The 16,223-nt window shown below is 40.1% G+C and overlaps 2 protein-coding genes across 3 annotated transcripts; one reads left to right on the forward strand and one right to left on the reverse strand.

The window, feature by feature from the left end:
* Window positions 1-1,826: 1,826 nt before the first annotated feature.
* kbtbd13b (kelch repeat and BTB domain containing 13b) lies at window positions 1,827-3,359 on the reverse strand. Its single transcript, XM_061925316.1, has one exon. The coding sequence runs from the start codon at window positions 3,357-3,359 to the stop codon at window positions 1,827-1,829; it is 1,533 nt and encodes a 510-aa protein (XP_061781300.1).
* Window positions 3,360-9,092: 5,733 nt separating this feature from the next.
* Window positions 9,093-15,701, forward strand: LOC133572038 (serine/threonine-protein kinase pim-3-like). 2 transcript variants are annotated; one of them, XM_061924664.2, is made up of 6 exons: window positions 9,093-9,301; window positions 9,521-9,636; window positions 10,090-10,140; window positions 12,467-12,830; window positions 12,889-13,065; window positions 14,568-15,701. In XM_061924664.2, the coding sequence occupies exons 1-6, from the start codon at window positions 9,256-9,258 to the stop codon at window positions 14,741-14,743; spliced, it is 930 nt and encodes a 309-aa protein (XP_061780648.1). In that variant the 5' UTR covers window positions 9,093-9,255; the 3' UTR covers window positions 14,744-15,701. The 2 variants fall into 2 exon arrangements, with proteins under 2 accessions (XP_061780648.1, XP_061780649.1); XM_061924665.2 differs by having other exon boundaries at window positions 9,524-9,636.
* The last annotated feature ends 522 nt before the right edge of the window (window positions 15,702-16,223 follow it).

Here is a 16,223-nt window from a genome sequence, read left to right on the forward strand (position 1 = left end):
CAGCTGGTCTCCGGTGCAAATATGGCCAAAAGGCTCCCTTGAGACAGATCTAAAAGTTCACAAAAAGCTGCGGCAAAGAAGTCACGAAAGTGACACCCTTGTTGCTCAGTCCCGGTGTTTTTCTTTCAATGACGTCATCGTTCTTTGCATCAACTTGCGTAAGTCCAATATTTCAGAAAAGCAATTCTTCATTTAAAGTGATCAAGCCGCACAATGGATCCGCTGATAAGTCATGGAATATAATCTATGTCATAGACCACCTTAGGAGGACGTATGCACCAGTGACGTGCAGTCACTAGAGGCAGGTGAGGCGGGGCCATCATGGAAAGAAAAAAAATGTAAAAAGAAAAAAAAAAAAGTAAATTGTTATATGTATCCAGTGATTATACTATAAAGTTATTTTCCATTTAACGTCACCAGTTTTAGATTATTTTTATTCAAAATCGCTGAATTTTCACATTTGCCGTTCAAATACTGAGAAGAGACGGTGCGGTGAACAGCAGCCAGTCGAGGCACGTCACTCAGTGCCTCAACATGGACGGACTCGGCTAACTGCTGACCTGCTGTGCAGTGAGACCGTATTGCTATATGAACTATAATATACATTTCCATAGTTTAGTTAGCTGAGGTATATAATGTACAGTGTATTTTGTCAACAACTGTATGTGTGTAAAGTATTTCTTGTGCTGAGCGATCATAAAACGGCTGCAAGAAACGCACTGGCTGAGGCTCGCCTCCTGCACCCCCGCCGTAGAATTGTTATATCAACTAAAGCCCACACTTAAACTTTCCACGTGCAAGATTGAATCTATTTTTAAAAATTATTTCATAAGAAGCCAAAAAGTGCAAAAACAATAATGTTGGTGTTGGAGGAGTTGTGAATGACTGCAGGGACACAACATTAGATACACCTGCAGACTGCAGGTGTACCTAATTCACAACTCCTCCAACACGAACATTATTGTTTTTGCACTTTTTGGCTTCTTATTAAATAACTTTTGTAACCTATTTTCATGGGCTTTCCTCTTTGTGATGTTAAGTTCCTGTTATGCGCTGTTATACAGTATATGCCTTGAGCTCTTATTTTGAAGGCGCTAAGAGCGGAAGTGATGTCACGTTGCGGAGGTTTTTGAAAGAATGTAAATAAAGTGGTCCTCGTGTAAACTGGAGCCTCAGTGTTTGTTATTTTGTAGTTTCATACAGTATAGGCGACATTTATAAACCCTCGGTTACACTTTTTAAAATAGATTCAATCTTGCACGTGGAAAGTTTAAGTGAGGGCTTTAGTTGCGGCGCATGGACTTAATTTATAAGTAAAGGTAAGACCATAATAATGTTTTTTTTATTAAATGTGCTTTTTTGTGTGCTACAGTTTGTATGTGTAAAGTTAAAGTTAAGTTAAAGTACCAATGATTGTCACACACACACTAGGTGTAATGAAATTTGTCCTCTGCATTTGACCCATCCCCTTGATCACCCCCTGGGAGGTGAGGGGAGCAGTGGGCAGCAGCGGCGCCGCGCCTGGGAATCATTTTTGGTGATTTAACCCCCAATTCCAACCCTTGATGCTGAGTGCCAAGCAGGGAAGAATGCTGGTATGAGCTTTTAAACATAACCCGTTAACTGCTGCCAATCAAATGGTGAATAAGATACTCTTTAGGGTTCATATGTTTTTAAATCTGACTGTGATGAAGTCAGTGCCTCACCAGCCATCAACCTCACCGCACGTCACTGGTATGCACCATTACTAGTTTGCGTGCGTCGGATTCCAGCTTAGTCTACGATTGACAGGTGTTGGACGGACCAACACCTCATTTATTTGTGCTTTAGTCATTTAGATCATTTGGGATCTGTAGCAGGAACGTCCACACTGATCCACTTCGCGGGAAACCTTTCATCTGGCGTCTGGGTTTCCACGTTTTCCCGCTGACGACGTACTCCAGAGTGCAGCTTCTGTTGAGCGTGAAGACCGAGTCCCCTCGGACCACGGCGGTGAAGAGCGAGCCCTTGCTATTGGCGAAGTGCCCCGGCAGAGCGGTCCACTGACCGGTGCTCAGGTTGTAGCAGTCCATCATACACCTCAGGAAGTCGTCCGACGGCCCGTTCCTTATCACGTACAGGTCATCCCTGTGGCCCACCATGCAGTGGCCGTAGCTCTGGCGTCGGATCAGCTTGGTGAGCAGGCACCATTCATCCATGCTGGGGACGTACTCGTAGACCTCTGTGGTCTCCATGGGCCTCCACAGGCACACAAAAATCCTCCCCATGGTTTTGGTGCACGCCGCCCCTGCAGCCGGCCGAGGCAGGTGAGCGGCAAAGCGCCACTGGCCGGTACTGACCTCAAATACCTCCACTGATGACATCACTGCCCGATTGTACTCTCCTCCAATGGCGTACAAGAGGCCGTCTTGTCCCAGGAGACTGAGGTTGAAGCGCTGCTGGATCGGACCAGCGAGCTGCATCCAGCTGTTTTTGGAAACATCGTAGCAGAAACTGGCGTCGACAACATCTTTGTGGACGCCGTGAACGCCGCCTACGATGTAGAGCTTGTTGTCCAAGACGGCCACACCCGCCATGGAGGTGCTGGCCTCCAGCGGAAGATCCGTCAGAGTTTTCCAGGTGTTCCCAGTTTCATCCAAGTAACAGACAGTTCTTGAGGCCGCGTGAACGCTTTCGCCCGTGCCGCAGGTCACATGGGCGCCGACGGCCACAAAAGCGCTCGGGCTCAGCGACTCCACGAAGGAAATCAGCTCAGGCGATAAGGTCTTCCTGACCTCGGCCTCCAGGTCAGCGTACATATTTCGGATGTACAGCGCGGCGGCGTGGCACAGGTCCAAGAGGCCAAAGGTGGCAGCCGTGTGTAACATGAGCAAACAGTTGTCCGAGTCGATGAGGCGGACCAAGTGCTTGGTCAGCAGCGCCACCTGCAGAAAAGCGGCGCACTCGATGGCTTCGACGATGTCGTCTGCGTCCAAACCGGGCGCCTCACCTCGTAAGACCGCCAGGACGATGAAGAAGCCTCGGGCGTGCAGAGACTTCAGGTGGATCTCCTCCTGGCGACACTCCCTCATCCCGGAGCGGTAGAGCGCACGGAAATAATCGCAACTCTGCACCAACAATGTCTTCTCCTCGGAGAAGTGAGTGTCCTCCACCACCACCGTCAGTCTGGCCGAAAGGACACCGGATGGAGAACATGGCCGAGATTCAACGCTGCTGTCGTCTTCTAAGTCTGACATTGAAACACTCTCGCTGTGAGTCCAGACAGAAGTCCTTTCTAAAGTCTGGAAGAGCAGCTCTGCTTCACTCTGACGGTTGACTCCATTTTTTCCATAGTCTTTTAAATAGAAGCAGCTAAACATAGACGACAACAACTGGGTGGCATAGTGTCACCATTTTGACCACACCTCTTGAACACCACATGTCCGCGCCTTCATGTGTAACAGAAGACTATCAATCATGGTTCTTCTGGTAGTGTACTCAGACAGGAGCACGCAACAAAGAACACTTGGTCCACGGGCCATCACACGCCTGACCTTGAGGCATGGTAATTCGAAAAGTTTGAATAGTGAAGCCAATTTCTCCGTAAGAAACAATATAAACATGACTAATGTGTTCCAGCCTCGACAAAAGTCCATATTTTAGTGACGATTGGTATACTTTGAACACAATATGAAGGGATATACAGTACTGAATATCAAACAAACATGACAAGGAGGTATAGGATCAACTTTCTATTTAATAACATGCTGCCGTCCTCTGTATGCACTCATATGCTATCACACAAACACAGAAGTCCCGTTGGTGCCCTCACAAACAATCAGAAATCGCAAAAATCCTTAAAGGGGAACATTATCACAATTTCAGAAGGGTTAAAACCATTAAAAATCAGTTCCCAGTAGCTTATTTTATTTTTCGAAGTTTTTTTCAAAATTTTACCCATCACGAAATATCCCTAAAAAAAGCTTCAAAGTGCCTGATTTTAACCATCGTTATATACACCCGTCCATTTTCCTGTGACGTCACATAGTGATGCCAATACAAACAAACATGGCGCATAGAACAGCAAGCTATAGCGACATTAGCTCGGATTCAGACTCGGATTTCAGCGGTTTAAGCGATTCAACAGATTACGCATGTATTGAAACGGATGGTTGTAGTGTGGAGGCAGGTAGCGAAAACGAAATTGAAGAAGAAACTGAAGCTATTGAGCCATATCGGTTTGAACCGTATGCAAGCAAAAACGACGAAAACGACACGACAGCCAGCGACACGGGAGAAAGCGAGGACGAATCCGGCGATCGCCTTCTAACCAACGATTGGTATGTGTTTGTTTGGCATTAAAGGAAACTAACAACTATGAACTAGGTTTACAGCATATGAAATACATTTGCCAACAACATGCACTTTGAGAGTGCAGACAGCCCAATTTTCATCAATTAATATTTTCTGTAGACATACCCTCATCCGCTCTCTTTTCCTGAAAGCTGATCTGTCCAGTTTTGGAGTTGATGTCAGCAGGCCAGGGAAGCTAGGGTCGATATTCTTCTCTTGATCATCTTCGGTGGCATAAGGGACGATGTGAGCCAAGACATCCAGGGGGTTTAGCTCGCTCGTCTGCGGGAACAAACTGCCGCCATTGCTTGCCGTGCTACCGAGGTCCTTTGTCCCTGAATTGCTCACACACTCCGGCAGATTCAATGGGGTCTGGCGGCAGATTTCTTTGACTTTATCGTTGGAAATGCATCTGCTTTGAGTGTCGCAAGATATCCACACATTCTTGCCATCTCTGTCGTAGCATAGCTTTCGTCGGTAAAGTGTGCGGAACAGACGTCCAATTTCTTGTCACTTTCGCATCTTTGGGCCACTGGTGCAACTTGAATCCGTCCCTGTTCGTGTTGTTACACCCTCCGACAACACACTGACGAGGCATGATGTCTCCAAGGTACGGAAAACAGTCGAAAAAACGGAAAATAACAGAGCTGATTTGACTCGGTGTTTGAGAAAATGGCGGATTGTTTCCCGATGTGACGTCACGTTGTGACGTCATCGCTCCGAGAGCGAATAATAGAAAGGCGTTTAATTCGCCAAAATTCACCCATTTAGAGTTCGGAAATCGGTTAAAAAAATATATGGTCTTTTTTCTGCAACATCAAGGTATATATTGACGCTTACATAGGTCTGGTGATAATGTTCCCCTTTAACAACGGCAAGGAGGAGCTGAGGAGCAGACAGAGGGAGAGAAGGGAAGGTTCTGTGTACCTTGGAAGAGGTTCCGCTGAACAAGAGGAAGAAGTTAAATAAGTCCCAGAAAAGTCCGGTCTCATCACAATTAAAACTTGCTGAGGTACTTAGCCTGCTTCATCTTGCATACTTGTGAGCGTCATTAGTGTACTCTTCGCACATAATCTTTTTTCTAACTCCACAGTGATCTCCTCATTCCATATTGGTCTGTTGTCTTCTTATTGTGAAAACACACAGAAAAAGGCACACAGGCAGTAGCACTGAGAAGTGACTAGTACTGTGCTGCGCTGCAAGTGGCATAGAGGGCGCCCTGCTTTTTGCCTGCAGGTGGGACACAAAATGAATACATTAATGGCGGCACATTCTTCAAACACTATTTTAAAAAAAAAGGTGGAACGAAAGAGCAAACGGGTGAAATGTGACGAGAAAAAGTTATATGAAATGTTAAAGTACCAATGATTGTCACACACACACTAGGTGTGGTGAAACTTGTCCTCTGCTTTTTACCCATCCCCTTGTTCACCCCCTGGGAGTTGAGGGGAGCAGTGGGCAGCACCGGTGGCCACGCCCGGGAATCATTTTTGGTGATTTAACCCCCAATTCCAACCCTTGATGCTGAGTGTCAAGCAGGGAGGTAATGGGTCCCATTTTTATAGTCTGTGGCAGTGGTTCTCAAATGGGGGTAAGCGTACCCCTGGGGGTACTTGAAGGTATGCCAAGGGGTACGTGAGATTTTTTTTAAATATTCTAAAATTAGCAACAATTCAAAAATCTTTTATAAATATATTTATTGAATAATACTTCAACAAAATATGAATGTAAGTTCATAAACTGAACATCAAATCAAGTAGGCTATTCCGTTCATTACCATGAACCCAGAGTTTCCCCCATGCCATGATGGTTTGACCCTCACTAAAATGTCTGTCAAAAAGAAAAGTGAAAAGAAATACAACAATGCAATATTCAGTGTTGGTAGCTAGATTTTTTGTGGACATGTTCCATAAATATTGATGTTAAAGATTTATTATTTTGTGAAGAAATGTTTAGAATTAAGTTCAAGAATCCAGATGGATCTCTATTACAATCCCCAAAGAGAGCACTTTAAGTTGATGATTACTTCTATGTGTAGAAATCTTTATTTATAATTGAATCACTTGTTTATTTTTCAACAAGTTCAAATAGTTCAAGAAAGACCACTACAAATGAGCAATATTTTGCACTGTTATAATATACTATAATTTAATAAATCAGAAACTGATGACATAGTGCTGTATTTTACTTCTTTATCTCTTTTTTTCAACCAAAAATGCTTTGCTCTTATTAGGGGGTACTTGAATTAAAAACATTTTCACAGGGGGTACATCACTGAAAAAAGGTTGAGAACCACTGCTCTATGGCATGACTCAGCCAGGGTTTGAACTCACGACCTACCGATCTCAGGGAGAATACCTTAACCACTAGGCCACTGAGCAGGTTTGACCCTCAAATGTTGACTCTTATAACACAAAACTTCCATGCAGGCTGTTTTTTTTTCTTTAAAAGTCTCATTGCTCAAAAAATAATAATGAATCAAAATCACTGTTGTAATGAATTACTGACCTATTTGAGGCTCCAACTACTTCTTATCAAATATTCCACTTTGGAATAATTTTCTGGGAAATAATAATAATAATAAATATATATATATATATATATATATATATATATATATATATATATATATATATATATATATATATATATATATATATATATATATATGCGATGAGGTGGCGACTTGTCCAGGGTGTACCCCGCCTTCCGCCCGATTGTAGCTGAGATAGGTTCCAGCACCCCCCGCAACCCCGAAGGGAATAAGCGGTAGAAAATGGATGGATGGATATATATATATATATATATATATATATATATATATATATATATATATATATATATATATATATATATATATATATATATTAGGGGTGTGGGAAAAATCGATTCGATTTCAAATTGCGATTCTCACATTGTGCGATTCAGAATCAATTCTCATTTTTTAAAAATCGATTAAAAAAAAAAAATTTTTTAATTTTCCATCCATCCATCTTCTTCCGCTTATCCGAGGTCGGGTCGCGGGGGCAGCAGCCTAAGCAGGGAAGCCCAGACTTCCCTCTCCCCAGCCACTTCGTCCAGCTCTTCCTGTGGGACCCCGAGGCGTTCCCAGGCCAGCCGGGAGACATAGTCTTCCCAACGTGTCCTGGGTCATTTTAATTTTAATTTTAATTTTAATTTTTACTAATCAATCCAACAAAACAATACACAGCAATACCATAACAATGCAATCCAATTCCAAAACCAAACCCTACCCAGCAACACTCAGAACTGCAATAAACAGAGCAATTGAGAGGAGACACAAACACGACACAGAACAAACCAAAAGTAGTGAAACAAAAATGAATATTATCAACAACAGTATCATTAGTTACAATTTCAACAAAGCAGTGATTAAAAATCCCTCATTGACATTATCATTAGACATTTATAAAAAAATAATAATAATAACAATAGTGTCACAGTGGCTTACACTTGCATCGCATCTCATAAGCTTGACAACACACTGTGTCCAATATTTTCACAAAGATAAAATAAGTCATATTTTTGGTTCATTTAATAGTTAAAACAAATTTACATTATTGCAATCAGTTGATAAAACATTGTCCTTTTCAATTATAAAAGCTTTTTACAAAAATCTACTACTCTGCTTGCATGTCAGCAGACTGGGGTAGATCCTGCTGAAATCCTATGTATTGAATGAATAGAGAATAATTTTGCATCGGGAAAAAAATCGTTTTTGAATCGAGAATCGTGTTAAATTGAAATTTTTTTTTTGATTTTGAATCAAATTGTGACCCCAAGAATTGATATTGAATCGAATCGTGGGACACCCAAAGATTCACAGCCCTAATATATATATATATATATATATATATATATATATATATATATATATATATATATATATATATATATATATATATATATATATATATATATATATATATATATATATATATATATATATATGTTTTGATTTTTCACTGTGCGGCTCTTAGTGGGAAAAGTTTGCACATCCCTTGTAATAATACTTGCCCACCCAATACAGATCACTTTAAATAAAAACAGTTAAATAAGAAATAATTATCAAGAGTTAAAAGGTCAAATACTGTAATATTTTGGAAGTGCCTTTAAGAACACATTATAATTTTTACATTTAACACTATGTGCTAACACTTCCAGGTGGTTACCGAGAAAGGTGTTTTATAGCAAGTTGAACATTCTCATGGTTGGATGCTAAAGTGTGTGTGTCTCACACGTTGGGAAACGCGCCGCTCTAACATTTCTCGTCGGTGATTGGTCAAATATTGGTCACGTAACAACATAGCGCTCTGTGATTGGTCACAGCCCGTTCAAGCAGAGAACCAACTTAACATTATTTTACGCTAACATCCATCATTAGACTTTGTATTTTGTACATACACTAATCTTTATTTACCAAAGCTTGACCGACATGTATTTTGTTGATAGTTTAAAACAGTTTCAATCGCGTCAATTGAATCGTTACCAACTTCCGGGTATCCCTGCGCTCATGTCTTACTACGTAAAACTAGTCCGCTCACTGTCTCGTCCCTTCCGCGCAGCATTTAATCCACAGAAGACTGGAATAAAGTGTAGATGTCACGACAAAGCTTGGCATTGTTCATATATTCGTTTAAGTTAGTCAAGTCCTTTGTGTATTTGCTCAGCTCGTCGCGGAAGGATACAGCGTGGCTCAGCCGGCTTGTAAACAAATGCCGGCGCAGTGGCGCGCGACTATAATTAAAATGGCTGCCACGCTTGTATACATCCTACACACGCACGGCGTTCTTCTTCTTGCTCTCTGGTGAGGAGGACGGCCGAGACTGCAACGACCGCTTGGGAGTCGTCGGGGTCGGGGGAACGTTTTTGTTTCTTTCTGGAGGAAACGCGCCGGGGGTTATGTTGCTCTCACAGCGCGGCTCCACGCCGGCTAAACTGCAGCAAGGTAACAAAACATGCCGGCCGGCATTCTCTTTAACCGCCGTCTCCTTTAATCTCAGATTCTTTTGGGCCTGGCCATGTAAAATATATAACACCTATCATCAAATCGATGTTTATTTGATTTTAATTCATCAATATATGGGCGTATTATCGTGAGGGGGTCATTTTCAGGATGTTTGCAAACACGTTGTTGTGTCGTAATTCCTTCTACTTTTGTCTCCAGCAGCAGCCAAAGAGGACATGCTGACGTTCGACAACGTGTACCGGCTGAACTCCGTGCTCGGCAGCGGGGGGTTCGGTACCGTCTACTCGGGGGTCCGCGTGGCCGACAGTGTGCCGGTAAGAGACGAGACGGTTCCCTAACAAAAAGAGCGGCTTTGTTTTGGTCGGAACACGTGGTGTAGTGGCGTCGAGCTACACGCGCTTAACGGCGCCGCTTCCGGTTTGCGCTCGTAAACTTTACGACGGTGTCTCATTTTATATTTAAATTGAATATCCATGTATAGATGAAAGACTACTCGTTACACTTTGAGCCATTTAGCGTTCACGTTTGCGATATTGATGTCCGTGCACTGCTAATTCGTCGACGTTAACGTTCAATATTCCGCTTTTATTCTGAAGGTCGAATAGCATCCGGATGTGTCTCGTCGTGGTGAAAGAAAGCTGACCTTTTTATTGTCATCTGTTTACAGTTCCAGGAAAGAAAGAAATATCGATGCCTGACATGAATGTGATCGATATTGAGGAAGACGGTTATATTTAAGCGTGTGTTATGTTGCTGTTTCCACGCAGGTGGCAGTGAAGCATGTCTTCAGGGACAGGGTAACGGAGTGGGGCTCTTTGGTGAGTTTTTCTACAATTTTTATCACACAAAGGCATTATTTTTTAATGTGTACAAGGGTGAGGGTTTCTAACAATCACAAAGTGTTAACATTATTATTCTAATTATTGGGTAGTTACCGTATTTTTCGGACTAAGTCGCAGTTTTTTTCATAGTTTGGTCGGGCGACTTATGTGAAATTATTAACACTTTACCGTAAAATATCAAATATTGATCTCATTCACGTAAGAGACTAGACGTATAAGATTTCATGGGATTTAGTGATTAGGAGTGACAGATTGTTTGGTAAACGTATAGCATGTTCTACATGAATGACTCTTACCATAATATGTTACGTTAACATACCAGGCACGTTCTCAGTTGGGTATTTATGCTTCATATAACGTACACTTATTCCGCCTGTTGTTCACTATTCTTTATTTATTTTAAATTGCCTTTCAAATGTCTATTCTTGGTGTTGCATTTTATCAAATACATTTCCCCCAAAAATGCGACTTATACTCCAGTGAGACTTATGTTTTTTCCTTCTTTATTATGCATTTTCGGCCGGTGCGACTTATACTCCGAAAAATACGGTAATTACTTCTTATTGCCATCAATTAGTACTTGTATTCATGTGACGATATACAGTATGTGTATATTGTACTTATGTACTGTATTTTTCTGCCAAAGAAAAGTGAGTAAAGTGGGTAAAAGATTATTGATGACATATTGTAGTTAGACCGGTATATTTATCATTTTATTAATAATAAAGATGATAAGAGCTAGTTATTTGATTCAGAAAATAAGGGGTGGGACTAAATAAGTTTCACTTCTTCCTACTCCTTTTTGGATATGAAAAAAACCCCAACCATTATGTATTGTTTTCATATTTTTTTGTTTCAATGTGAAATATTTCTGTACCATTACTGTTATCAAGAATATTTCCTTTTTTTCAATATTTTTTCTTTTGCTTTGTTTTTATCATGCCCCAAATAAACTATTACTATTATAATATAATGGCACAGGCTGCTTTGCAAACCCGAGGTGTCCTAACTTTTTCCACTAAGGGGCCACGCACTTAAAAATTAAAACACGTAGTGGCCATTTTGATGTTTGTCATTTTTAAAATAAATGCAATATATGGATTTTTGTAATCCTTGTGGCTCTCCTCTTTGGAAAGGTATCATTCATAAAAATTAAGCCAAATGTGTGTTTTTTTTAAAGCAGGGTTCAAATCTGTTTTGTTATGTTTTATGCCCTTTTGTCTAATCTTTGTTTTTATAGCAAAATGTGCAATATTTGCCACAAAAATTTCAGGATAATATTTGATGTGAAGTAATTGGAGCTTTAAGTAGGTAAATAATTCATAAAATTGATTTTTTTTTTTTTTAAATGACTGTTTTAAAGGGGCTCACTAAAATGTTTGGGGATCCAAAAAGGGCATCAAACTGTTAAAATAAGTTGTGTGTGTACTGTATTGATGTATGTATGGTGTTGATTCTAAGTTTTTCTTTTTCTGTTTTAAGAAAACTTTTTTTATGGCAAAAACACAATATGCAAGATTTTTTTCCCAAAAATGTTCAAAGTGGAATGAATATGTGAAGTAATTGGAGCTTTAAATAGGTCAATAATTCAAAACAGTGATTGTAATTCATTATTTTTTTTGAGCAATTAAAAAAAATCCCACTAAAATTATAGGGGGTCCAAAAGGGTCCCACAAGTGTTAAAAATGAGGCATATTTATTTATTTTACTTTCAATTTAAGATTTCTCCGATTTATTATTTTTTTATTTTTTTTGTTTTATGTCCTTTTCGTCAAAGACAACTTTGTTTGTATGGGTAAAAAAATTCAAAATATGCAATATTTCACCTTTTAAAAAAACCCAGTCAAAGTGGAATATTGGATGTGAGGTAATTTGAGCCTTAATAATTTATAACATTGATTGTAATGTCCTAAAATTTTAAAAAGATCCCATTCAAAGTGCTCAAAATAAGTCATACTTTTTACTTGTTTTCACTTTCAATGCTTAAATCTCTGTCGATTATAGGTTTGTATTTTCATGTTTTTATGCCCTTCTTGTCAAAGAAAGCTTTTATGTGGCAAACACACAATATGCAACATTTTCCCAAAACATATTTCAGTGGAATATTTAAGTAATTAGAGCCTTGAATAAAGGGAAAAAAACAGCCTGCATGTCAGTTTTGTGTCAACATTGCAACTTTTTTATCGTTACATTTGACCCGTTTGCTCTTTAATCCCGCTTTGTTTGTTTTACTAGTATTTGTAGAAAGGGGCGCATGTTGTTGTAAACTCTGGTCGTTATGATTAATCAGAATATTCTTTAGTGTGACGTCGCTGTGCCGCTGGAGATCATCCTGTTGAAGAAGGTGGGCGAGGCCTTTGGTGGCGTGGCGCGTCTCCTGGACTGGTGGGAGCGTTCTGACGGCTGGCTGATCGTGATGGAGCGCCCCGAGTCGGCCCAGGACCTCTTCGACTACATCACCGAGCGCGGTGCTCTAGATGAGGCGGCGGCCCGCGGCTTTTTCCGCCAGGTGTTGGAGGCGGTGCGTCACTGCTACACGTGTGGCGTGGTCCACCGTGACATCAAGGACGAGAACCTCCTGGTGGACTTGAGGACCGGACAGATCAAACTAATCGACTTTGGCTCGGGGGCGCTGCTCAAAGACGGACTTTACACCGATTTCGATGGTAGGTTCCCATCATGCACCTGTTCTGTCCGGACAAGCTGACGTACTTGTGTGTCCAGGCACGAGGGTGTACAGTCCACCGGAGTGGATCCAGCTCCGACGGTACCACGGCCGCTCGGCCACCGTGTGGTCGCTGGGCGTGCTGCTGTACGACATGGTGTGCGGTGACATCCCCTTCGAACACGACGAGGACATCCTGAGAGGACGGCTCTTCTTCAGAGGCAGCGTCTCTGCAGGTTAGCCATATTGTACTAAGCAGCCAGGACAGGGACACACCACCTCCCTATGTTACTGTAGCTTCCATTTCCTCACATTCTTACGTGGTGGACTCGCAAGCAAAGCCAAAGTCTCCTTACCCGCGACCCGAAAGGGACAAGCAGTAGAAAATTTCACAACAATAAAGATTTAAAAAAACAAGCATAATGTATATAAAACACCTATTGACACAATTACTATGCTTTGGTTTAAAATGTTGGTCAAAATTGTCCCAATAAATGTGAGGAATTTTGCGTTTAATTAACAAACATATTTTTTTAATAATGACCCAAAAAGCACACTATGGTGGTACAATGGGTTTCAAAGCAATGAAAGAAAATTAAAACAAAACTGGAATTTTTCATATTAAAATATATTGTTTTCATTTATTTTTACCTGTTCGTTACTAATTTATATCAATTTGTTATTTTAAATTATATTTAGTTAGGTTTTGCTGGTACAATAAATACTCATGTTTTCAGATTAGAAAATAATCGTGTTATTAATCGTGATTTCTGTATCAATCAAAATAATTGAGATTACCGTACTATAGAGCGCACCGGTGTATAAGCCCCACTCACTAAATTTTAGAAGAAATTTCTTCCCCATATATTAGCCACACCGGACTTTAAGCTGCAGATATGTATGTTGTGAAATTAGTTATTGACACAATGTTAATTTACTCACCTTCATTGTTTCCAAATGGTGTCTGTAACACGGCAGTAAAACGGCTGATCAAACAAAACAGAAGTCCTCGTCATAGCTGCGGAAGCTAGCTCTCCAATCAGCTAAACAGACTCAATAACTCCACAGTGACGTTTTTGGTGAATTCACTGAGGAATTTGTGAAACTGAAACAATACAAAAACAATGTTGTTGTAAGTTAATAATGCTAAGACAGACACTCGTAAACGTGTTAGCATATTAGCTAAGGCTAATGACTGTAGCGTCATTACGATAGCACGTACAAATATGCATTTAAGCACTCCCAAAGACATCACACGGGACGGTTTAGTTAGTAAGAATTGTTTTAGTTATGTTGTAAAACTTTACTTACAAACGTTGCTTGGAGTGATGAATGAAGAATCCATATGAGTAGAAACGCTATGGACGATTAGAAGACTGAACGACACTTCTACTTCCGGTTTAAAGCTTTAAACGGCAGGAAACGCTTGCAGGCATTCACCCAGCTGCATCTGCAGTGAGAGAACTTGTCCAAAAGATGGCGCCATAGCACAAACGGTAACACACCTTTTCAGTGTATTTGCATACGTTTTATGAAAATTATTTGTATTATGGTTGTCAGCGGAGAAAAATCCATAAATTAGCCGTCCCATTTTATAAGCCGCAGGCCTAAAAGCATAGGGAAAAAGTAGCGGCTTATGGGCCGGAATTTACGGTATTTTTGCCATAATCGTCCCGCCCTTGTGCGCAGATTTGACGTTTGTTTTGACCAAAGCTTTTGTTCTTCTGCTTTGTGACAGAATGCCAGCAGCTGATTGGCTGGTGTCTCAGCCTGGAGCCCCGCGATCGTCCCACCCTGGAGCAGATCCTCCTCCACCCGTGGATGACGTGTAGCAGGGAGCACGGGGAGGAGAGCGTCGCGGACCACGTCAGCAAAGACGACTCGTCGACATCGTCCTCTCAGGAAAGCGTCTGATTGGACAATGTCAAACAGGTGGACGCTTTCAGGTGCTGTCCCCACGGGAAGCAGTAGTCCACATGTCCACATGACCTGTGGACCACTGCTTTTCGAGGACAATGCCCTGTCGTTAGAAATATGCAATATTACCTCATGTTTTCCAGATTGTTTACCTACAGAACAGGAAGTGACCTTCATAACATGTCCTTGTACATCTTAGAGGCGTGACCTTTCAGGCTTTTGATTGACAACTTTTTTGGAAGTGTCCTATTTGTGGACTTGTCTTTGGACGGTGCTCCACCACGTCTTGGCCTGCTCTCTCTGGAAGTGCATGTAATGAAACTTCCAACCCAAGTAAGCTTGGAGTTATGTTGTCACAAATCAATCAGCTGACATTCTGGAAGCGTCTTTATTTGTTCAGCTTTGTTTTGTTTCTGTAGACCAGAAAAAAAAACTGTCCAAAAATGTTGAAGCTGACAAAAGTTTCTTGTTCACTTTATTTCACTGCAATCATTTTGTGCCATTTTTGTTTGTTCCACATGCACAGTCAATGCAATGATACTTTTTGTATTTAGTATATATTCTATTTTCTTTTATGTGTGCATATTTTGTACAAGTATGGTTTTTTTTACTCGGGGAGAGAACATTCCTCACCATTCTTTATTTATATTTTCACTTTTCTGAAAGGTTTTGTTTTTAAAAATGTTTTTTCAATGCTGAGCTGCAAACTAGATTTTGTTTTTTGTATGTTAGATCTGATTCCAATTGTAAAATACAAAGTTACAGTATTTTTGTTACGCATTTTTGTAATTAAACCATTTTGTATAGAAGGTGATTTCAGGTTGTTTGACTTTTTTTTTTTTAATTAAGACTAGAGTGGAAAAACTCCAAACACTCAAATGTTTTTACTCAAGCCCAACCATTCTTATGTAAAATAATTTTGTTCAATTAAAAAAAACTGTTGGTTTTTTTTTTTTACTTGCGAATCGTTTTTTAATTGAAGAAATTTTGTATTTATACTTGCAAATCGTCTTCATTTTTAAGATTTTTTTTTTTCCCTCATGTGAATCTCTTAATTGCAGAAAATTGTGATTTTTTTTTTATTTTTACCCGCGAATCATTTGAATTGACAAATTTTATATTTGCAAATCTTTTTTTTGTAATCTTTCATACTTCGAATCGTTTAATTGACATTGTTTTTATATTTGCAAATCTTTTTTTTTTTTAATCTTTCATACTTCGAATCGTTTTTTTCAATTGTAGAAAAAAAATTGTGAGAATTGTTTTCCCTGGATTACTTTTTTTTTTTTACTTGCAAATTATTTCTTTAAATACAGAAATAATTTTTATACTTTAAAATAGTTTTTTTTTCCTGCAGAATTTTTATTTTCTTTACCTGCAAATTGTTTATTTTACTTGTGAATCGTATTTTAATTGAATATATTTTATTTTTATACTTGGAAAGCGTTTTATTAACTGCAGAAAATAGTACTTGCGA

Source organism: Nerophis lumbriciformis, linkage group LG29, assembly GCF_033978685.3.
Source record: "Nerophis lumbriciformis linkage group LG29, RoL_Nlum_v2.1, whole genome shotgun sequence".
Classification (NCBI taxonomy): Eukaryota; Metazoa; Chordata; class Actinopteri; order Syngnathiformes; family Syngnathidae; genus Nerophis; species Nerophis lumbriciformis.